The sequence below is a fragment of the Ciconia boyciana genome, chromosome 4, assembly GCF_034638445.1.
Source record: "Ciconia boyciana chromosome 4, ASM3463844v1, whole genome shotgun sequence".
Lineage (NCBI taxonomy): Eukaryota > Metazoa > Chordata > Aves > Ciconiiformes > Ciconiidae > Ciconia > Ciconia boyciana.
In genome coordinates, this window is record NC_132937.1 from 42,806,140 (window position 1) to 42,830,585 (window position 24,446).

Sequence of the window (24,446 nt, forward strand, 5' to 3'; positions counted from 1 at the left end):
AGGCAAATGAGGAGAGAGGCTTTGGGAAAACATGAACCTGAAGACCTTGACTAGTTTAATGGGTCACTTATTCTATAATCCTGAGAAAGACTTGAAGTTGGATTTTTGAAGAATTAGTAACTCCTTTGAGAAAGTGGGCGTAGGCGAGGGTGGGACTTCTGGACTCGCATAAACAGATCAGGTAGTGCCTACTCAGGAGAGCAGAAGTCCTTATGAAGAAGATAAAACTGTAAATGTAATTGTGGAGACTGGGGGAGCTCACCACACAGGATGCCACCATCCCCTCTTGTCTCACCCTTGTTTACAGTGACCCTGCCCATTTGACTGAAACAGTAGATCTTTGCTAATGCAAGTTTGGACTGAGCAGGCTGAGGAAGGATCATGTGAGTGGTTTGGTCAATAATATGAAAGAGATGATAAATTCTGACTGTTGGTGGCATCAGGGATGACAAGCAATAGCGAGCAGACTCCTTTTGCAAGCACGGGTTGAACCATAAAGTGGATGCGCTTTATGGCTTTAACATCATTACAGTAGATAAGGAATTTGCAGAGAAAAGAAGGCAAGACGTCTTCTGAAAATTAAAGGATTAACTTATTTCTGAAGTATGGGAGTACTGGGAAACACTTGGCTATCCAGGGCTAAAGCTCTGTTTATAGTGAAATACTGTCTTTGAGCAGAGGAGTCTGTTAGTGCATTATGGATTTTTCTGCTTCTTTCCCAGTATCAGGAATGCAACAGGAAACCAGTTAACCTGTAAAGGATAGAGTTTCCAGGATAAACTGTCTAAGGAATGATCATTAGGCACAAAACCATCAAAACCAAAATGCCCACCACCAGCAAAATACGCAATTTGACTATTACTTTGAAGTCTCAGTTGTTTCCATTGTGCATATGAACAGTTCCGCTTTGAAATCATTGAGAATTATATGTGTATATTTAAGGACTGAATGTGGTCTGTAAAGCTAGACAGTTGCCAAGAGGAGAGATTTCACAATGTCAGGATTCAGGAAATATGATCAAAAGTGGCAGAAAGTTCAAGGATTATGATGTTGGAGAAAAGTTAGATTTTGCCAAGAGGAAATTGCTGGTGACCTTACTGAACTACCATGGTGTCTTGCAGGCGTATTGCAGAGATTCCAACATGGGAGCAATTAGAAGAGGGCATGTTTTGGCATGTAGCTGGGAAAAAAATAAATCACAAAGTTGGAACAAAATAATCGTTATTAAATTAAAAATTTTGAGTTTAAGTGCTCCTTCTTGTCACACACTTGAATGTAGCATTGATGTGACAAAATTAAGGAGGAGGAGAGGAATATTAGGCATACTGTAAACACTAGGATTTTTTCTGTTTGTTAGGAGAAAATAGGTTCAGTTTTAGCCAGCTTAACATCCTTTTTCTTAGATTCACCAATGCGTTACTCAGCCATTATTACCTGTCACCCAGCAAAGATGTTAAAGAAATAAATAACAAGTAAAAAATGACTCTGAAATATTCATTCAGCAAGCTCTGCCATTTCCCCATCCTGAAAACATAATCCATTGCTGAAAAACAGATTTATGAAAAATGGTTAAAAATGCTGCTTAGATCATTACAGGGAAAGAAAATTATTTATGTAAACATCCATTTCTCCCCATTACCTGTGTTGCTACGTCACCATGTTACCTTATCAAATAATCCCTTTCCTCCCCTGTAAGCTTGATTGCATTTAGCAAAAGCTGAGGTAGCTGTTGGGAGATGCTTGGACATTGCTGAATGCACCTATACAAGACTGATGTGTTTTCCACCTTGTCCATGCATGCTGAATAAACTTACGTGTTTCATTTCGTTGTCAGCCCTAGGAGAATTAAACATTCTACAGGAGACGGAATAGTTGCAACAGATCACAAAGTAATTAACCTTCCCTCCTGCTCCCCCAGAAGTTTGAGACTAGTGTTACAAAGAGTATTATTTTCTTTACTCTTTTATTGATGTATTTGGTTTAGAGAATTGTCGGATGGAATTGCAGTTTTCGTGGTTTATGTGGTTGGTGTGAGAGTTAGGTTAGGGACACATACTTCTTACTAAGGTGTATGCTGCCCTTTTTTCAAATGTCTGGTGTAGTAAGTAATAACTAAAGAGTTTTGTTTCATTTTTATGTCTTTATGCCAGCAGATGTGTGTTTCTTTCTGCTAGTGAATTGAGCCAATATATTCTGGGTATAGCTAGGGCCCCCAAGTGATTAAAAACTCAAGTCACTCCTCTCAAACAAAGGTGATGTGAAAAACAGATGTAAATCTGTCCAATTGCCAGAATCAAGTCATAGTTTGCACTGTGTAAAGCCAATGCATGTGCCTAAACTTAATAGTAAGAAGAAAAGAAGACATCTGGCTCATAGCGGATGAAGTATAAAAGTCGTAGACACACAGGAGGAGTTGGGCTACTGCTGGATGAGCAAGGATCAGCTGAAATGTTCCTGAGACTGAATGGTGGCCCTGCCACTCCTGCTGTTAGGAGTGGACTTCTTAATTCCTTGCATGGAGGTTTCTGCTGTTCCTGGGCTGGCTGGAGCGTCTCCTCACAGGGCCATTTTCCCTGGCTGCAGGTGGTGTTGTTGGAAGGTGAGCATCTGCACCGCCTTCCTGTGCGTAGGCTCGGCTGGACTGTGCACGGCCCTCTTCTTCCTCCCCAGATTTTCTCCCAAAACCTCTCCCAGCTGTATCCTGATGTACTAAACCACTTAAATTAGCTCCAGATTGCTCTGTTTATTGTGTACCAGAGAAGTGACAGAAGGCAATTGGAGCAGTGCCCCCTCAAGTAAACACCAAGGAAGAGGGGGTACAGGTTATTAGGATGGACAGTGTGGGTTCTGGGCACAACCCTGAGGCTTCAGTGCCTGTATATTAGATCATTTGTCTCTGCTGTTTGCATGTAATTCTAAGTTTTGGCAGTTTCATATCCCTGGAAGTGGGGTTTTTTGTGGTTTTTTTTTTTTTTTTCTTTTTCTTTTTAAAGGAAAAAAGAAAAAGCTGTTGGGTCAAATAGTCATTTCTTTCCTCCTCCTCAAAAGATGAAACTGGAGAAAAGTGAAATAATGGTCCCTGAAGGCTGGCAGCTTTCCCTGCATGCCATGCACACCTTAACGCTTCTGCTGCATCTGAAGTCAGGGACATCTTTTCTTGTACACGACTATGATCAGCAATAGATGTAGAACTAGTTTTCTGCTGGCTCCTGTCCTCACGTGTTGGAATTGGATCCTCTTTTCTTACCTTACAGCTGCAGCCTAAAGTACAAAACCAGCAGGCCTGAGGTCAGGTATTTTCCGTACATATGGAAGTATGAATGAGTTAGTTTTGACTGGTCGCTGCTTATACAGGGTGTCCGTAAGCACAGTAACAGTGGCCTGATTTCCTGCTTTTTTTCCTCCAAAAGCTGCTATAAATATGCCTCCCCTAATTAGATCCATAACGTTGTTTGGATAACGGCACTAGGTTTGTTCTAAGAGAGTCACGCTGCTTCCAGAAGCAGAGGAAGAAACCCAAATGTATTCAAAACAAACTTCCGAATGCTTTTACTGAATAAAAACACCTAGATGTTGCCAGCTATTGGGCAGTCTCTGCACTTAGAAAATGTAATGCTTGAAATTCATTTCTTCCCAGCATACTTGCGATCATTTGTCAGTCCTACCCAGTTGTCCTTTTATTGAGTGTCTGTCTACCATATGGGCATATCTCTTCTGTTTGGTAGGGAGAGAGAGATGCACTTGGAAACTAAACATTCTCCTGAGTTACATCTACAGCACTTATTTATTTTAAAGGGAAAGAGGGAACATATGGGAGGGACTCCATTGTTCCTTTTAGCAAAAAGAAACGACCTTACTTCCACTCTCATCTTCATGAAGGAACTAATCTATTAATCAGAAGCAAGAAACTGGAACAAGTACCAGGAATTATTGTTGACAATATTTCTCCTTCAAACATTTTGTGCACATATTTCATGCAGTTGATGGCTTTAGTATGTCGGCAGTTTCAGGAGTAGCAGGAGCTTAAAAGGTTCCTTTTTCTCATTATTTTGAAGATGCTTTAATTTGATAACATATTGAAATGCCCAAAATCTGCATTATAAAATAAAACAGAGTTGGGTTTTTTTCTGGTCTATAGTCGCTTTTAAAATACTGTGTGGCTTTAGACAAGTCTTTCAAGCAGAACTTGGCATGGCTTACATATCAGACAGATGTGTGCTAGATCAGCTTACTGCAGGGGCCTATGAGATTAAATTACAGGGTATGGGAGTTTTCTCTTGCAGCTTCAGAAAAATTCATCAATTCAAAAAAGTAGGAGCTTAAGCACAGGTGGAAAACAGAAAAAAAAAGCTGGGGCATGCCAATGTTGGATTTGAAAAGTACTGTAGATACAGTGAGAGTATTTGGCAAGTATTTTGTAACTGTTTTCAGGAAGAAAGGAGATCTATGTGTTTGTAGGCAGGAGCCAGAAATGTTAGGCTAGACCTTTATGGACTCTAATGGTTGGTTAAAGTTATTAAGCACCAGTACATGAGAAATGATAAGTGAATTGAGTTGTGATATCTAGTTGTATTTGTATGCTGCCAGACGATTAAAGTTAGGTTTTCTTCTCACTTTGCCCTTGCAGATGTGTTACTTCAAATGCTTTCTGTGTTCTGAATAGGATGAAAAAGTGGTTGCATAGTCAAAGACTTTCTTGGCACACAGCACTTGATTTTTCTCTCTTTTTTTTTTTTTTTTTGACTGATTCCTAATTGTATACTTCCTTTAAATGTTGCTTGGTTATTTCTTGTTCTGTGTATATATGAGTTATATACATACAGATCTGTTAAACTTTTGGATGGCTATTTTTAAAAATCAACCTAGGTATCCAAGAGAAGTTACGTATTTAAATTTATTAACCTAATTATCATAAAATATTTTGCATGTTGATTTTTTTGTGATACCAAGCAGTTTTGGTCTTTTGTTACTTATTGCTAAAATTTATTTATGCAGAATTTGTTGTGCTGTGAGACATACAATGCAAATCAGTCCACAAATACTTATCTTATTGTTGTGCTGAAAGAGGGTTTTTTAAATTTTCTGTTAAGACTGTTATTTTCTTATAGGACATAATTAATTACTGCTGTATTTTTCAGAGTTATTGTTGTAAATATTTTCTGTATTCTTGCATCACTCTTTGTTCTACAAATGCCAAAAACAATTGTTAAACTTACCGTGATAGTTAGGATTACTAGGACACATCTTTAGGATTACAGGTCTGCCATTGTAACTGAGTTTATGTAATACATATCACAGACTTAAACTCCCTGGAGAACAAGAATGGAAGGTTTACAGTAAATAGAAGTTAAGGACAGTTTATGTAAACCCTGCATATTTTTATGAGATATTCTCACTGTCTAAAACAATTTGCACACTAAATGTAGTCAGCAAGGGTGGTTTTTTTTTCTTTTCCTTTTTTTTTTCGTAAGGAGACTTATGAGTAGCTCCTTATTTGGACTAAGAAAATACAAAGACTGAAAAGAAACACTGGAGTTAAAACTGCTTAATAACAGCACCAAATACAGTCCTGGATGAATATGTGGAGAAATTCCAGGAAGCCCTCTCCGAGGAGCTTGTCTAGAACAATTTGCCAGGCACGTTAATGGGACTGAGGGGTATAGCTCAATTGTGGTCATAAGAAGAAGGCAGCAACCTGAGTGGTCACAAGGGAGACAAAAAAAGGATGCTCTGTTTAAAAAAAAAAGTTACTTTGCTATAGTATGATTGAAACACAGTCTAGTCTATTAGAAGAAAATAAGTAGCTATACAACAAGGCACACTGTTGCTTTTGAAAAATATACAAAAAAATGCAAAGTTATTTTCTGTATTATTTACAATTTTTAATTTACCCACTTAAGTCCTACATAAGAGCTGGTGAAAAAGCAGCGAGGGAAATCTTTAAAGTGAAGTCCAGTTTCTGGCCTATTTGCAGAGAAAATAGCACCTCTATTCTAGAGCATTAATGTGAGGCAACATCATGAGCAGAAGCTGCTAAGACAGCATGTGCAGGTAGTAGAAGTCGCAGAAAGGAAGTCGCTTGAGCCAGTTGTCCACCCAGTGAAGAAAGTTAGCATGTTGAGCATGTTGGTCATACTGTACTTAAGTGTTCTCTGGAAACTCTTCTTATAGTGTTTTTCCCACCATCCAAAAATAAAACACAAAGGTCTCTTTACAGCTTTTAAAATAAGTTTTTCATTCCACTACATAGGCAATAATGATTTTTGTGTGTACAACTGGGGGAGATGAAGCTTACTTTCTTAGAAAACTGGCCTTATACAGTATTACAAGACTTGTTTCTATTTAATTACTTCTCCCAGCAATAACTTTTGAGCCCGTTGATCAATTTAAACTGAATTTGTCAGACGCATGAGCTCTGACACGTGAAGTTTTGACAAATCTATTAATGCTATTAATATGCCCCTGCGTTCAGTAACCACTGTGGACTTGTCTTAGCAAGCAATGTGCACAGGCGAGAGATATTTATGGTCCTGGGAAGGACATTTGTCAGGGTTCATTCTTAAGTCAACACTTTTGCCTTTTTTGGTTTTCTATTGTCTAATGAGGTATAAATCCCCAAAGAAGCTTTTCCCATAGTTGTGAGTATCTATTGCCGATGTGGGTTATCTTCATAGTATGAAGCAGACTGTTGCTTCAGTTCCAGGATAATTCAATAAAAAAGTGAGTCTATCTGAAGACTTGAATCCATACATGCTTCATTAGTCATTGCTCTCAGAATTGTTTTATTGCTGTTTTTTACTGTCCAATTGCTCTTCAAAGAGATTTTAGTCATTAAACTGTTTACTAGTTACATACATCCCGCATCACTGCATATATGTACTGCTGTAGTCAAAATGTTTGGCAGCTGCAACTCTTCAGAGAAGTGTTTGGGAGAAACAGAAGGGCCTCTCTGTTTAGTTTTGTTTATTGATTCCTTTAAGAACTGCTGCAAAATATCTTTGACAGTTTACAAATTACAGATTTAACAAATTAAACTCTTTCTCATGTATGTGACAATGAATATTAATTACAAAAGCAGATGTTTGTGAGAAGAAAACATTGGCCTTCATTTTTAAAGGTATATTCAAGATGCACAAGCTTTACTTTGCTTTTATTTTTCTTCTGTTGAAAGGTTTTTATTAAATTAAATTCCTCTTCATTACCTTTAACAAAAATCCCACAGTAGTTTGAAAGACGGTCAACTTCTGTTGTACAAAGATTTTTTGAAAATAGATTATATTCTCTGGTTTTCTGTGTGGGAAATGTGTCCTGTTTTCATCCAAAATCTTTTGGCAGGGAGGTACTCGGATTTTTGTTGTTTCAAATCACTCCATTAAAGTAACGTGAACAGCATTATATGGACTTTAAGATGAGTGAGAAAGTGATATGTAAATAGGTGTATGAGAGTGAAAGAATGTAGAAATAGTCCTATAAGAAATTATTTTTTTTCTTCAGGGCATATTTGGGTAGTTGCTAGACTTAGAAGAAAAATATTTGATTTTTTTGCAGATATTTTAATCAAAACAGAAGACAGAAGTTCTCCCTTCAAAATTTTATTTTTGCTATAGCAATGCATGGTATTTATTGAGGATCAGCTTTGCCAGTACTTTAAAAAGTATTCAAGGGGTTAGGGTACTGTGCATGACTATTTTGAAGACAAAAGTTATTTAATCTGGAGAGCTTCATATCAATCTATTTTATCAGGATGCATGTCCCACAGATACATTCATATGGAGAAACTAACATAAAATGTGGTGGTATTTTGGGTTTGGAAGCACTACCTTGGTTTTTTGGGGGGGAGGGAGGCGGTTAGACCTACTAATTTTGTTAGTATCAGTTCCAAAGACATTATTCAGTATGGCAATTTTTTTAAGATATGTTCAGATCCTATCAGATTCCTACTCCTTGGATACTGAAGGACGACACAAAATTAAAACAGAATTATGCTACTCACACGAGTCACATAAATTGGCAGAGAATTATAATATTAGAGATGAACCTGGCTTTTGCACCTAGGGACTCTTTTGACCAATTCTTGACCCTCAGAAATATTTATTGCCCTTAAGAAACTGTTCTGTCTGTGACTACATGGTTCCCTCAGATACAACCTTTGCAGGCTCCCTCCCCAGTGCTTACAACTGTCACTGTGCTTCCTTTGCTTTTTAGGATTTTCACTTTCTCTTCCATAGCAGGAATGACACCTCTTCCCAAATCAGTGCAGCATATCATTGGTGTTTGTGATACAATAACTACATTATACAGATTTCTCCATAGTCAGCAAGGCTGCTATTAATTCAAAGGTGCACAACTTCGATTGAAACTACATTTTAAAGTAGCCAGGATGCTTCTGTTTCTCTCCTTTATTCTGTCATTTTGCCATTTACGCTGCATATATCTTCTGTGCATTTTTTCTTTGGTGGTGGTAATGCCTGCTACAAACTCTGTTTTAGCCCATTCTTGCATCAGCAAGAATGTCTCTCCTCACCATTCTCTTCCATTGTCACAAATTACAGCTTGTAGAAGAAAATTCCGTCAGAATGGAGAAAAAGTGTCTTGGTACCCCCCTCCTTAAAATAACACAGAATGATGGGAGTGATAAAAATACTGTGAGAAAATAAAGGTAGCTAAACACCTATCAAAGCAAGCGAAACCAAGCAAACTACAAAGCTCTTTAAAAATGTATGATGCTTCCATTTAAGAAAACAAACAAAACTGAATAAATTAGCTAGGTAACACTTATGCCAAGGACCATCATTTCTATCTATAACCTTATTTTCTCCCCTTTCATCCTTTCTTTAGGGACAAGAGCTGGTTTGTTTTATGATTTTTCTAATGCACATAATATGTTGTGGGTACTACTGAAGTCTAAATTATATAGATGTAATTACAAAAATGATTCTTACAGATAGGAAGAATCTGCTCACTACATTTTCCAGACTATTTTACTATTATTTTAATGAAAATAATATTTGATGTTTGTCTCCAGGAAAGAGATAACTGAAGTATCATGCCTGGGGGAAGCTTGTGTTTTCAGCTGAAGTAGCAAGGCTGAAGCTTTAATAATAAGAAATGTTATAAGTCAGGGCCTCTAGTTGTAGGTACCTTGATTCCAAAAGCTTTGCTCTGGAGACTGTCTGCTGAGATTAGATATTAGGATGAGTCATGGAGAGAAACAGTTGCAAAAATGGATGATAAATCATTCAGGAAATATTGTTTTGAAGTGGATTTATAATTGGATATGAGGCCAGTGTAGAACATGAAGCAACAATGATCCTATTTGTCTCTTACCTAGTGGATATTAAGTGTATGTTTTAAACTACCAGGAGTTTCCATATGGACTTTGGAGTTTGTTCCATATTCGAGATACTTTTCTAAAATAGCATGAGGAGTTAGTAAGGAATAGCATATTAAGGAGAACATGAGAATGGCTGTACTTCCACAGATGAACGATCCATCTAGCCAAGCATCCCCTCACTAGAGCAATGCCTGATAATGTGTCTAGGAAAAAGTATTGGGACTCATTGTTTGTGCCTTTCACTAAAAATTTTTGAAAACTTTCAAAGCTTCAGCAGTTGGTGGCTGAAAAAGTTCCTGAGACAGAGGTAGTGTTTTTTCCTGTAAGAAGTATCAATTGTTTTTTCATCTTTAAGTTCTCCAGTGGCTTTCTGAACCCATGCAAGCTTTTAGCACCGATTGTGTACGTCCGCAGCTGTATCTTAGCACACACACACACAGCAGGTAGCCATTTTGTCTGCTGCTGTCTAGACATACCCTCATAGGTAAGACCGACTAGAATTCCAGTTACAGTCCTGTAGTGGCTGTTCACGCCTTCCTTTCTGCCACGTCTGTACCTCATGCAATCAGTGGCTTCTTGTTTATTCCCTCTCCCCACCTTTGTTATTTAGTGCTTAGCTTAATATTTCATCAATACAGACTCCATTATGATCTTTCATTATTACGTAGCTTGCTCCTCTTTAAAAAATTGTTGATATTTGAAGTCCTAGATAATATTTCAGACTGTACAGAAATAGTTATCTATAACTTTGAAAAATGGTATCACTTATGTATAAACTGCCAGTGACACATCAGCTCTGTTCTGCCTACCTAGAAAGGAAACAAACTTCAGTAATCAAACCAGAAACCAAGCTTTTACCTTCTTCAACACTTTTTTTGATAACTCAGTCAAGAAATGAAGCAGAAAGAGTCTCTTGAACGTGAATTCCTGAGGGAGAAGGAAACAGTAATGCTCTAGCAATGTGAAAATGAGAAGTCAAAATGAGTGGGACGAAGCTTGTTTCATATGTCGGTTTCTTTCATTTACATATCAGATAAGCTATCAAAACAAGAAATTTTTTTCCCCTTTTTTTAACCTAGTGTACTATGTCTGAATGCTGATATTACACACGAGTTTTGACAGGATATATGTTAGATAGACTGCTTGGGGAATTTATTGTATAATGTATTGTAGACTACTCAGGGAATTTATTGTATAATGACACATCGTGAATGTCTTCAACTCAACTATAGAACATAAAGGGAAAATAAGTATAATAAAGATTTGACTGTAACCCAGGAAATGCACACTTTTCTCTCTCCATTCTTCGAAAAGACAGTCTACTTCTATAATTTCCTTGCTACTTTGTGGCTGATATTCAGGACTAAAAAAAAAATATCATGTGCTAGTATTAAACTGATACGAAGAGTAAGTAGCTTGTGATACGAACTTTTTGTGATACGAAGATATTTAACATACTTAAGATTTGATCCCACTGTATGTCCAAACTGTGCTCTAATACAGTGTAGATAAGATACCTTTTATTCTAAGGCCACCAAAGGTTAAAAGCTTCTGAAAGCTCTGTCCCGTGAGTATCCCTGACAGGAATTCCTGTTTACACTAAGAGTAGAAGGAATTGTTGAAACTGATTTTTTTTCTTTTGTAACCAGCAACTGCTTAAATTCTCAGATCTCAGTGCTCAACATTGTTGTGTGAGAAATATTGGTAGCTAGTATTTGGTTGCCTGCATTTCATATTGAAGACAATAAAGCTCTTTATTTATTTATTTTTAACCGAAGAGTGCTGGACACATAAGCAGCCCTACTAGAAGCTAGTTGGGCCACAGAACACTTTATACTTTTCATGCTATTTTTTCCAAGTGCTTCATTTAGCTTAGGCTTCCACCTTTTGAAGTCTTCACAGAGACATGCACTAGTTTATTCCTTAGGAGAACAAAAAGGGTTTTCTGTGAGCAGTAGAAAGATGTTCACAGTGGGGGTTTACTCTGATCCCTAATTAATGAAACAGAAGGGAGATAATTTTGTTGTGTTGTGGTTACAGTAAAGTACTGTAAGGTGTTGGACATGTACTTATTGTTTCTTCCCTCATACTCCTGTTTTTTAATCAGAAAATACAATATAAACATGTCAAATTACACTGAATGTCAGTTCAACAACTACTATTTGAAATAATTTTAACCTCATTAAAATACAGAAAAATTACGCTTAAAAGAATTGCCATCAATGACTCTTCTGAGATCATTACATTAGGTTTGAACAAGAACAACTGTACAGCTGTACTGAAAGTAACTTCAAAGAATCATTAATTCTGTTAACTTCAGGAATATGGATTTTATTCTAAGTGTGGAAGCTTGGCCAGAGAGTTAAAAAGAGCTATGTTAGAGTTAAAAGAGCTAAAATGAGCTATCTCTAATTCATGTAGATATTTCTGAGTTACTGTAGTCACAGGTCAACTTTTTCTGTAACCATCTTATATGTTGTTCTCACCAAAACCAATAAATTCAGTGTGTTTCTGAATAGCTTCAACTGTTTTAACTAGTTTCAACTAATTTTGTTAGGGCTTGCTTCTTCTTCCTGAGAAACTGTCTGTTTTGTGTGACATTACAAATCAATATGGCTGCCTAAATATCTGGGAAAAAATGGTTCTAAACTAGGAGTATGGATATTGTCCTGACACTGGAATAACTGTTTTCCATTTTAAGTATAGCTTACTGCTTTGGAAAACAGTGTATTCTGAGTACTAATGATGGCATTGATAGCAACTCTTCTTGTGGTCTGTAAAGTAGTTGGAACTAAATTTTTAAAGTCTTTGAATTTGGAAGCTTTGGATGTCTAATGATATTTAGAATCAACGTCAAGTTGCTCTTTCTAAATCATTGGCTTGTAGTATGGTATCATTTGTGCCTAGCAATAACTTTTCATTGTAGTAATTTGTAAGACTCTGGCAAGAATTAACTTATGTTTATGACATGCTCTGAACATGGGACATATTGTATGAACACTTAACAGCACTCTGCAAGTACGTGCATGACATGCCTATATTATGAAAATATTTTTTCAAATGGATGAATAAATGCTGTGGGGAGGATTGTTCTGTTTCTTTCTTACCAATAATTCCTTTTAATTACTTTTTTTCCAGATAATGGAGGACAGACTTTGGCAGGTGGGAATAACTGGCCGCTGAGAGGAAGAAAATGGACCCTCTGGGAAGGAGGAGTGAGAGGAGTAGGCTTTGTTGCAAGTCCTTTACTGAAACAAAAAGGTGTAGAAAGTCATGAACTCATCCATATCTCTGACTGGCTGCCAACGCTGGTGCACCTTGCTGGGGGACATACCAATGGCACTAAGCCTTTGGATGGCTTTGATGTTTGGAAAGCTATCAGGTAACTCACATGTCAAATCACTGAGTCAGCATGCTGGTATGAGAAGAATTTAACCAGCCCAGAGAACAGAGCTGGAACTGGAGGGCGGGTAATATTATGTGTTCCTTTCCCTAAATAAAGGGAAGGTTTAAGTGCAGATAACTTTGCTATCCATGAAAGAATAATCCAGGTTGCAAATTAATCCTGGTCACAGATGCCAAATCTCCATACAGCTTTAACTTGGTATGTTGAATTTATCAGTGTGGATGCAGCAATGCACAAACATGGAATACTTTTTCAAGAGCGCTCTGTGATCCAGAAGTAGGTTAACTGATTTTGCACAGCATGGAGTACAAGTTAGTAAATTTCATGGACCCAGCCCTGCTCTTTACAGAGCCCAGTTGGATGTCTCTGCAGTATGCGTCTGCACTTGAACATGTGGGAAATCTATGCAGACATTAAACTCACTGAGCATGGATTCCACTTCGATGGTTTGTTAGCCTGGTACAGGACCTGTCAGGCTGGCTCCAAGGCTGACCTATTCTATTTGAATAGGTCCGTATCATGCTGTCCAGTGTCTCAGAAAGCCTGTGAGGTTGAGTACAAAAGTAGACCTGGCTTGGTTCCTGAGAGGTCATGATGTTGTGCCTGGTTTAAGCAAGCTGGAGCATTCAGGAGCGCAGTGCAGACATGCTTAGATGACTGGAAAAAAGAAGCAGCTTAGCTCCAGTTGGGTTGGCACTGAGACCAAGCTAATGACTTTTACTGAGCTCTCTCTGACTTTGTGCACCTCTCATGCTGTCTGGATTAACTGGGATATCCCAAACCCCATTAGTTCAGATAATGGAGAATCTTCTGTGCATTAAAAGAAAAATTAGTTAAATCCCATACATTTTTCATCTGGAAAAGAATAATAAAAATGGTATCACAAATGCTGGATACTGGGGGCTCTGGGCACATCTGCATATGTACTTATTACTGGTGTATTGGGCTCAGCAGTGTAAGTAGAATAGAATGTAAAAGAATAAATGAAATAGGCATTAACTGGTAAAGGTAATTTTTTCACTGGAACAAACTATCAAAAGAAACTCTGGTGTTGCCCCTTTGTGATATCTTCAGTCAAGACTTATATTCAGTCAGTCCTTCATCTTTCAAAACTTTTTTATTCTAATGTTCTTTTATTCTACTGAAATGGATTACAAAGTCCTTAAAACCTGAGTTTCTGCAGAATTTTAAACTTCTGTGACCAACCCTTAGTTTTGCAAAAATTGCATGGTGACATTGGTTTAAATTCCTCTTGTTGTCTCACAAACGGAGTTCGTTACCTGGTGTGCAACACCCAGTATGCACACAGAGCCGAGATATCAGTTTATTTCAAGTTTTGCGCAAGACCAGGTGCTAGGTGGTAGCTCCACAAAGTTAGCACACCGCTCGTTCATACAGGTACAGTATTTATACAGTCTAGTTATACATATGTATAAGTAATTATGCAAAGCAGTTTCCTATTTGTCTACATTTTCTCGTCTCATTCTTAAAGCTACAGTACTACTTTAATATTCTATGCATGCCCAAAGGTGAGGGGTCTCTGCTTGGGCTGGGGTCTCCAGCTCAAGGGGTGTGACTGTTAGTATTATAATAAGAAAAGTTTGCATGAGGGTACTTCTTACCACACTTCTACTAGTAGTTTCAGATTGTTCCCAAAATGTCTTAATTAGCTTCCATATTTCTCCAGGATGTGTTTCATTCCCAAGGGCAGTAATTTTTGATTAGACATTCCACATCCCGGTCTGAATCCCCCTTATCAACTTTACCTAAGGCCCGGCCTTCCACCAGCTCTAGTATACTTCTCACATCTAAAAATTTAGATTGGACCCACCTTCCATGTATACCTGTATAACACTGAATCTGATTGACTACACTTTGTTTCTCCCTCTTCTGTGCTGCATGTAATGTATTCGTTGATGGGGTTAAATCCTATTGTCTATGTTCTTAGGAGTTATATTTATTTTAGTTGGTCTTTATAGTTTTAATTTGCATAAGAGTCATTTAGGATGGGAAGTTTAATACTGCTAAAGCAAAATAAAAGGACCAGCAATTCTATTTCCTACATGCTGTTCATCTGAGAGTTAGTGTTTTGTTTCTTTTGATAGTCTTTGTTCTGTTTTTATAGCAGTCAGACAATATTATATTATGTGTGCTATAACTGTTTGTGCCCTTCTCGGGGTTCCCACCCCAGCTTGCAGGAGACATGTAGCTATTTTCTGCAATTTTCTACAGTAATGTATTAGAATGAACACTGATTTTTGTATGACTTAGCATGCCAGACTGTGAATTACAGGAGTTAGCTCCTAAACAAGTGTGAGCAGAGAAAGTTTGGGTTAGGGATTGAGATGAGAAATTGAGAGCTAGAGCAGGCAGAGTTGAACCCATCTACCTGTCCCTGGTTACCCCTATATAGACCTTGAAGTAAAAAAAAAAAAAAAAAAACAAACCCAACCCAACCCCCCCAAAAAAACCCCATGTCTTGAGTTCAGAATTGTTTTGTTTGTACTTTTAGTAGGATTACCTGTTTTGAAACTGCTAAGCTTGATTGCTTTCTTACTGCTGCCTGTTTCTGAGGAGCTATGGGGTAGTTTTCTGTACTAGCTGGAGTTTGCAGAGATCTCATGGCCTTGTGCCCAGGTGTACTGTATGGCTCTCTTCCAAGTGGAAGAAGATAAGGATGTGTATAATTGAGGCCAGGGACCATTAACTGCCAGGAAGGAATGGAGACTCCTGTCCAGCCAGAGACAGTAAAATGTTTTACATGCCGATGTCACTGTGGGAAAACTTAGCATCAGCAAGATCCTGGGGTACTCCTAAACCATAGACTTTTCTTCCAGCTACCAGCAGAATTCCTGCCTGATTCGGGTTCAGTTTCAACCAGGTATTCTTTGTCATGGACTGAACTTCTCAGATCAGGTTACTTCAGCAGGAAAATTAGATGTAGGGAAGGATAGGTACAGCTATGCGTCCCCTGCATGCTCCTGGCACTTGAATCTTATCTCTTCGTGAAGGAACTGAATGCAATGTTTACATGGTACTGCTAGGGAATAGGTGACCTCCAGTATTTTCAGTAGTGCCAGCTGGAGGGTCTCTGTCCAGAGGGGAAAAAAAGTCAGTTTTTGTGAACTGTTAGGCTGCTCTTTGGCTGACCTTGCAGCCAAAATGTCAAATTTCACAGGATTTTCCCATGTAATCAGGAGAAATGAGTGTATTAAATTTCATGATCATAACTCAAAAGGTCACTTGAATATCAGATAGCAAACAATGAAGGCACAGTGTGCTTTTGATGACATCTGATGGAAAGTTCAAATATGTTGCTTATAATGAGTGAAATTAAATCTTGCTAAGATTCTACCTCATTTGAAAAAAGTAAATTAATAGCCAATCACTGTGTTACATCTGTATTTTTTTCAGCCCAGTTTAATACAAGTAGCTGCATATGCTTCTTGTGCCTTTGGTTTTTTTTTTTTTGGTGGACTTTCATCCTAAGCCTACTGTTTCATATGTGTGTAATCAGAGGGAAAAAGGTTATAAATTTGGAACCTTGATTTAGATATTCAAAAGAATATATGAGACAATGCATATACTCTCAGAAGTCACAAAAATGTTGGATCCATTCCAGTATCTGTCTGATCTCTGTCTAAAAATGGTCAGTTTTCAAAGGATGTGTTCTTAATATGATATTTATATAATAATTAGAAAGAATATAATTCTGAAAATAACTACATATAAATATATAAAATTTTAATATAGATCATGTTATAAATAATATAGAAATTCGATATAAATTTTGAAATCCTAAATATAAATTCTGAAATCCTAGACCAAAATGAACTTCCTGTAATGATTTTAAGATGATTGGTAGTGCAAATTAGGAATTGCATTAACATGACACTGACTAATACTAAGTTCTTGTAGTAAATAGAAGTGCTGAAAACGACACATGTATATCACTGTTCATTTCATGCCTCCTCTGCTTAATTTTGACTTGAAGAACCAGAATAAAGTTAATGGTTAGGAGCAAATAGCATGAAAAGATAAAGTTCAGGAGCATGTTTCTTGAGGACAAAAATATCTTTGCATTCTTTTTAGCTAGCTGTACTTCACGTCTCTTTCATACAATGCATGAAACTGAGGAAGTACAATGTTCTTGTTCTCATTGTTTGAATTTCTTTTCTCTAGGCAAAAATTTGCATGCTACTTAAAAGCTCTTTGACAGGGACTTTGAACTCAAAGCTTGTCTGCTCTTCCCAAATTGATCTGCTGACCTAGTAGTGTAGGAAATGGTGTTGCAACACTGCATCAGTGAGAGACCTAATAGAAGAGGAATGTGATTGTATTTGAAATAGAAACTGAAATAAAGCAGGTTTTACTCACACTCTCACAGTCTGACACTCATTCACCAAAAGGTGTGTGTCTAAGAAGTCTGCCCAGCAGCCAGGCACCAGGGCAGGGGTTTTCAAGCCATCCATCTGGCAGCCAGGCAGCACGATGCTTGTGACCAGATGTTAGGCCCAGGATCTGCTGGGATGGTGTAGAGGTCCGGGGACGGCAGCTATGAAGTCCTTCTCACGTCTTCCATGCTCCTTTTAGGTTGGTGACCATGCACAGGTTCTGGTTATGCCTTTTTGTACCCTTTTGGTGCTGCTTCTCTGTCCTGTCCCACCTCTGTAAGTCACCAGGTGCCATCACTGTTTTGTCTCCCCATGTCCCTGTCCTGTTAAACTGGCCTAGATGTGTTGGGGTCTTGCTGACCTGCTAATCTGGGTGTCGTTAACACAGACCATTATGAGAGCCCTTTCCCTGCTGTGCGTTCGTACACACGCAGACCTTCCCACACGCAGACCTTCTCCACACGCAGACCTTCCCAGTCTTTCTCCATTCATACCCATCTTGGCCTTTCTGCTACAGTTTTCTACAGTAAAAGATAGTTGGCCACCAAAAAAACTTTTCCATCCAAAATTTTGTTGCGTGTATCTTTAGACCAGTAGTTCCTAAACTTCATTTTTCTCCAAGTACCTTTGGAATTAGATTTAACTTTCCTTTTAATGTTCCCAACTTCTTTTCGAAAATAGCTTAGGATAGTATCACTGTACCAACCCATTTTTGGATATCCATCAGACCATTCCAATCTGAGGTATAAATATTCTACATAAATCATAGCAGATTTCACTTTTCTAATAGCTTAGATTACCATGGGTAACACTACAATATAACTGGAACCTCTAACACCATGTACATATTAGAAATTATATCTAAAAATACAGGATAATATCACTAATATGTTTTACAAACATAGTAACTGAGAATACCAAGAAAAATTAATGGAAAACAACACTAAAATGCAACTAGTTAAGGAATCTAAACTGTACTGCGTATTTCCAGGCAAGCATCTCAAAAGGCATTTGCATGTCTAAGAAACATCTGTTCTCCAGATGCTTGCTACTCTATTGAAATAGAGACATGAGGCAAAATAATTTTACTTATGTGGAAATTTGCCCTGGCTGATACATGGTTTTGATATATTTTGGTTTTCCATACTGAATATCTAGTATGTCTGTGCTCAGAAAAAAGATTTTATTTTGCGTTAGCAGGAAAATGGAAAACCAAATAGTAGAGCACATGAAGCAGTATGATAGGCACTGAGAGATTCAAGATAAAATGCAGTCAAAACCCTAATATTTCTTCAAAGCTTGTTAGCAAGTGTAGGTTTTCAAGTTTTACTCACACATTTTACAGGGCAAGTTTCAGTTTTATATTTTTGTAATGTTGGAAATATCAGAATTGACTAGATGAAGTAAATGAAGCAAGATCAACTTGAATTCTTGTGTACCAAATGGTTACATTCATTTTATGAATTAAACATCTGTTTGAAAAAAAATTTTGTTGTTGTGGTATAAATTAATGCTGAAGAAAGAGCAATGGAATGTTTATTTCCAGCATATCTGAAATGTAATTATTTTAGGAAAGCGTGTACAGATATGACCCAGAGAAATACAATATATGGCAAGGTCATAAAGGCTCAGATTTTCCTGAGTGACACTGAGGATGTTTTTGTGCAAGGTAAACATATTTACCCTGAAAAACCTTGGATTCCTTCCCAAGGACACCTTCTGCCTGTTTAACAACAACAAAAGTGAAAGATCGCATGTAGATGTTTGTTCACATTCACTAAGGAGTAATAGATCTTTCTGTATGTTTTAAAAATTTGCAAAGCAGAAGACAGAGTGATGTTCTCAGCATAAACTAGCTGATTCACATACCAACTCTGAAGTTAGTCCGTATGCTTTCATCAAGATGTTCTTACTTACAGGACTTTTTCGGAAAACAATACCTTTTAACTGCTTAATTAAATAGTCAGTTAGACTTGGTAGAATAATAACCAGACAAAAGAAAAAGTTCCTTATTTTTAGGGAGAGGAGCAACATATTAGAATATTGGAGTCTAAAACTAAATATTCTAAAATTAGAGCATTGTAAGATATGGTTACACTGGAAGCTACTAAAATACAAAGGCAGGATTCCCTAGAGAATCTTACCGCTTTCTTATTCTGCCTCTGTTGGCTAGACTATATTCCTGATGCAAAATTTACTTGGCACATCTGCCAGGGTGAATCTGTTGTTGAGGCTGTCGTTTGAGGGGACTAAGGTCAGCATGGAGCTCCATAAATGGGAAGGAGAACGGAGTTTAGGCACAGGGAAAGGGAGCTCTGCTACAAGTGTAAATTCTCTACTTGTTGTCCCCAGGACATTGCCTCTGTCTTCCTGATGTCCTTTTCTGTCAGCCATCCGCTTTCTTCAATGTACAATGCCATCTTCTTTCCTCTGGTTATTGTTTTGTGAATAACACATGCTGGTTATAAACCTCCATTTTGTGTGCAACAGAATTACCAGAATAACACCCAAACTGAACAAGCAGTTCAGTACCAGTTGATAGTCCTACAGAGCTTAATACAGTAATACCATAAGCTTCAGGGAGTATATCTCATTAGTATATATAAATCACATTTCCAAGTTACTAATATCAGTATTCTATCCCAGAAAAAAATGGATTCAATAAAAATGACAACTGCGGCATGAAAAACTTAAAAAGAGTGCAGGTGTCATCTTTATGGTTTGTGTTCTGCCTGCTGTGCAGTAATGTTTGTAGCCATGTTTAGTGTACAGTATCCACCCTCCAGATTAAAAACCATAAAGGAAATTACCTTTAATGATATGATAGTAATACTAGTCTGCTTGAACAGCATGAACATCCTCAGTTCTGACTTTCTACCTAACATGGTACTGTATGAATATTGTATATATAAACAGGAGAAGCACATAGGAGTAAGTTACTTCTTTCTTCTGTATTTGACCCTGGTGGAAGATACTAGATTACTTAGCATAATTCTGGTGTTTGCTTTCTTTTAAAAGAATGCTGAAAAATGTAGATACACTCAGAAACTGCAAAAGAAGAATATCTCCCCAAGCAGTTACTGCGGAGTCATTCACATGCTATAAAGTTGCATCCTAGTTTAACTTGTGCTAACTGGTTCATGTTACTGTTACCTATGAACAGATGGCAAAAGGCACACTTGACCACAGCTGTAGATGGAGCATCTAGAGACAGTAAGAGTCTATTAAATCTAAGATAAAGTTTTGTTAAATAAGGCCAGCCATTCCTTAATTAAGAGTGTGACTACTATAGATATCAGGGTGCAGGGGTGGGGGGAGTTAACCTTTCACACACATTTTGGGAAAAACATTTTTGTGGCAGTTTTTAGACACTGAATTACTAACACTGTAGGATAATTATTGTACTTCCTCTGTATTAATTCCAAGGCTGTATTATCTGAATACATTTAATCTTTCATCCAATGCTCTTTGTTAATTTTGTACATATTCAAAACGTGTAGCATCCAGAAATGGTTTTAGAAATGGAATAGACCAATATTAATTTTAGATAGTTTTTACTGAAAATTTTAAGTTACATGTAACTATTGTTTAATTACATATTTTATATATTAAAATAACAGCCATTTTTGAGATTTCCACTAAGTTTTATATTACCTGATTTTTTTTATTCTTAATGTCAAGTGGTTTAGGGGCCCTAGTTGAATTTTTGAGTCTTACAATGAAGCTCCTTAACAAAAAGAAAACAATTCAAGTTATTTGGAAGTTTCTAAAAGGAAGTGTTTAGGGTCGCTGTCAATAATATAAAATATTGTTGTGTCGTGATGTAGCCAAGGTTCTTTCTAATTATGTCTTCCTACTCATGTTGCCCTTTATAAGGAGTAAATTTGTTTTACTCAGTTTTTTAGGACTGGGATTTACTTAACTCAGAAAATTTCTGTGTAAGTTTGGAGGCTCATTCCACACCATCCCTATGTAGTCAATGGCTAGAAGAAGAGGGATTTTTTTTTTTTTTCCACAAGAAGGTTCAGAGTACCTAAATAATCCTTGTGACCTCAATTACAAATCTAAGGTGTTTTTTTTGAGGGATAGCCAATGCCTCTAGTGTTTCATGAGGCACCCAGCCAAAATGCTTTCAGTACTCGTTCAGGTATGCAGAGAGCATAGCAAGTGCCATGCCAGTTTACACTGCGAAATTTGATTTTTAAAGGTGATTATTGTAAAACCCTGCTTTGATAGGGGCAATTCTGTACTCTGCAAACTTGTAAATAGTCACAGTAAACACCAGTCAAGTCAAGGAAGACTGATAGGGGCAAAAGTTGTTGCTACTAGGCTGGAAAAGAGCATTCAGATTAAAGTTGATAGCAATTAGTTTATGGTTATGAGCTCATTCTGTATTAGGATGACAAAAAGTCTTAAAATAAAACATGCAGAATCCTAATGAGCTGTAGAAGGAAATTAACATTTCTTTTTGAAATGTCTCCTAGTGAAGGAAGACCTTCCCCCAGAGTGGAACTGCTGCATAACATAGACCCCATGTTTGTGGATGACTTCCCATGTGAGTATGCTACTGATTGTTCAAGAGTTATTAAACATATAGTTTATCTTCTGAACACTCCTTGTTTTCCTTAAGTGAAGTATTTCCTGATAGGTGAAACAAAATAGACTAGGATGCCTTCTGCTTTTAAGTAAATAGCTTTAAAATACAGAGACATCATCCCCCAGGTGCTGTAAGTACTTACTGAATCATGACCAACACACGCTTCCTATTTCAAAGAGCTCTGAAGCACTGCTGAGTAATGAATAAAATACTTTGGAAGATGGAAATATCGAGGAACAGCCATGTGCCTGAGGTGCACAGGGAGGCATACTGCCAAAAAACCCTACTAAATCCTGTCTTCAGTGCTCCAGGTTGGCAGGTAGCTCCCAATGAACTGCTCGCCCTAGCACGTCTTGATATTTCTATATAATATGACCTTGAAAATGGAAAACTTGAGTTTGTGAGAAGCTGAGAAGTTCCAAGCCTTGTGATTGCTTTTGTTCCATAATCACATGGGTTGGATCTTTAATGCCATAATCACATGAATTGGAGCTTAAGTTTGCCAATTCTATAGCTCTTTAAGCACTGTCTGGTTTATGATTCAACATCATTAGTTTGCTAAGGACTACAAACTTTTCAAGCAGTGATTTTTTCATGCAGAACATTGGAACAGGTCCTTTCCAGTGTTTTTATAGCATTTCTGTATTTCCTTAAGTAAAGAAGTAAATCCAGGCAGAGGAAAAGTAGTGCAGTGGGGACAGTGATCTGTGGCCTGCAAGATAGATACATGTTGTGCTGTAGTAACTGGATGGAAAGGGGTAAGGTGGCTTTCTGCAATGCACATCTGGTTCTGTGATGCTTTTCTCAGAAGGAGCAGCATTGTGCCTATCTAGTGCTGGCTGGACAGCACTGCCTGCAGATAATTCCTACGTACTGATGGAGTTGAGGTGTATCTACTCCAATTTCCCTTCAAGGGATGCTCAGTGAGTTGTAGCATTCCTGTACGATGTTATTCCCTGATGTGGTATTCTCAGGCATACTTCAGAGACCATCTTTTCCTTGGGGGAACTGCTGTGATTGAGCTTAGCAGAGGTTTTTGAGTAGACAGATTCCTGGTGTAAATAGAAGGGGGATGAGCAGAGGAGGTGTTCAGGAGCCTAAGCTCAGGAAATACTTCCCTGTGTTGTTTCCATTACGCTGTACTTTGATGATACTTCACTGTTTGCTACATATAGTGTGTCCTTACTTTTTGTGTGAGTTGCGTGAGATGTGGGCAGGGAGCAGGGCAGGTGGGCAGAAGCTGTAGTAAGTGGAACTTTTATTGTGGATGAGATGTGACTTTTAAGCATCACGAACAGAGGAAGGGGTATGTGTGCCTGCAAATTTGCAATGTTTTCATGTGCCTTTCAAAACTGGAGTCGTTAAAAACAAAAATGTAACCCTTCACCCACATGTCCTTATGCACCATATAGGGTTTCCCTGTCTCTTCTCAACAAAGGTCTTAATTTATTTGGGGAATTTGGGGAAGTTACTTTGTGTCACCTGTTTTACTTTCTCCCTTAATAGCACTTTTGGTCAGGAACAGGTAGAGTTGACCTCCAAATTAGTATACCTTACATTTTTCCTAGTTTTGATTTTATGATACCCTTCTTAAAGGATCTGAGAGTAGGTAATTGTATTTCTGATAGTTTTGACAAGATTTATCACTGTTATACATGACAAAATAGACATTAAACTGTACTTTTCCAGATCACTGTTCTTTTAATTATTATTTTATTATTATTAATTATTAATTATTATTGTATTATTTATGATTCTGTTTTTGACCCAGTTAGTGAAATTATGCTTTGTCCTATAAGGATTAAAATTTCTATTTAGCAATCTGAGTTATTAAGAGTAACTGTGTATGTATGTAACTCAGCTGATTTCTACTTAGTGTCTGTTTTTCATTTGTGCAAACTGAGCAATAAGTTCAGAATTAAGATCCAGATAAATTATATTGGTGTCTCTATTATGGATAGACTAGGGAGACACAAAGCTTGGCATATATAAGTACTTTCATATTTTCAGCAATCATGGCTCTCTTCGTGTTTAAAAAAAAAAGCATCTTAAAATAAACTGCCCATACAATCTTCCTATCACCAAGTTGATAAACTGTGTGTCACTCTGGATTCTTGCTCTTTCTTTGACTGTTTATTGTTTCCTTGTCCTTACAAGGAAACATCTGATCAACTCTGATCTGTTTTGAGATCAGAGTATTCTTTTGCCCACGGTGCTAAAATATGTCCATGTGTCTTTTGCTGGGTTCTTTCTCACCTCCTTTGTAGTCTTTGGCCTTCTTTATGCCCATCTTGTCGTTGTCCTAGTCCACTTAAAAAATCACACCACCTACATAATCTTGTGTCAGATGAAGTACTCTATATACTAATACTTTATTTTTTGTAGAAATTGAATTAGAAAGTAAAATAATGACTGGAAGATACAGATTAGCCAAATCTTTGGGTTTGCAGAGTACTGTGGAAGAGCAAAGAGGAAATTAACTCTCAAGATAGTGTTAAACACAACCAAAAAACTTTCAGGATGTTGTGGATAATCAGGCAAGTTCTGATCATAATATTATTAAGGAAGACACCGTACTGTTGTAGTTGTGCACACATAGGGCATTAAGTTATTGTTGTGCTTGCACTCAGTGCAGGTTCAGTGCTCCTGAACTCTTGAGTGCTTTTGCATATAATGTATACATTCTTTCAGCATAATATTTTTATTTAATGATGC

The 24,446-nt window shown here is 37.4% G+C and overlaps 1 protein-coding gene across 2 annotated transcripts in view; it reads left to right on the forward strand.

Annotated features, from left to right (window-relative positions):
• The window catches only part of ARSB (arylsulfatase B), a 74,601-nt gene that overhangs the window by 21,067 nt on the left and 29,088 nt on the right, over positions 1 to 24,446 (forward strand). For both annotated transcript variants that reach the window (XR_012042253.1, XM_072860151.1), the window contains exons 5-6: positions 12,473 to 12,716; positions 21,619 to 21,689. Coding sequence is in view for 1 of the 2 variants with exons in the window: in XM_072860151.1 (XP_072716252.1) it covers positions 12,473 to 12,716; positions 21,619 to 21,689 (315 nt within the window). In the remaining variant the exon portion in view is untranslated. The remainder of the gene's footprint in view (positions 1 to 12,472; positions 12,717 to 21,618; positions 21,690 to 24,446) is intronic.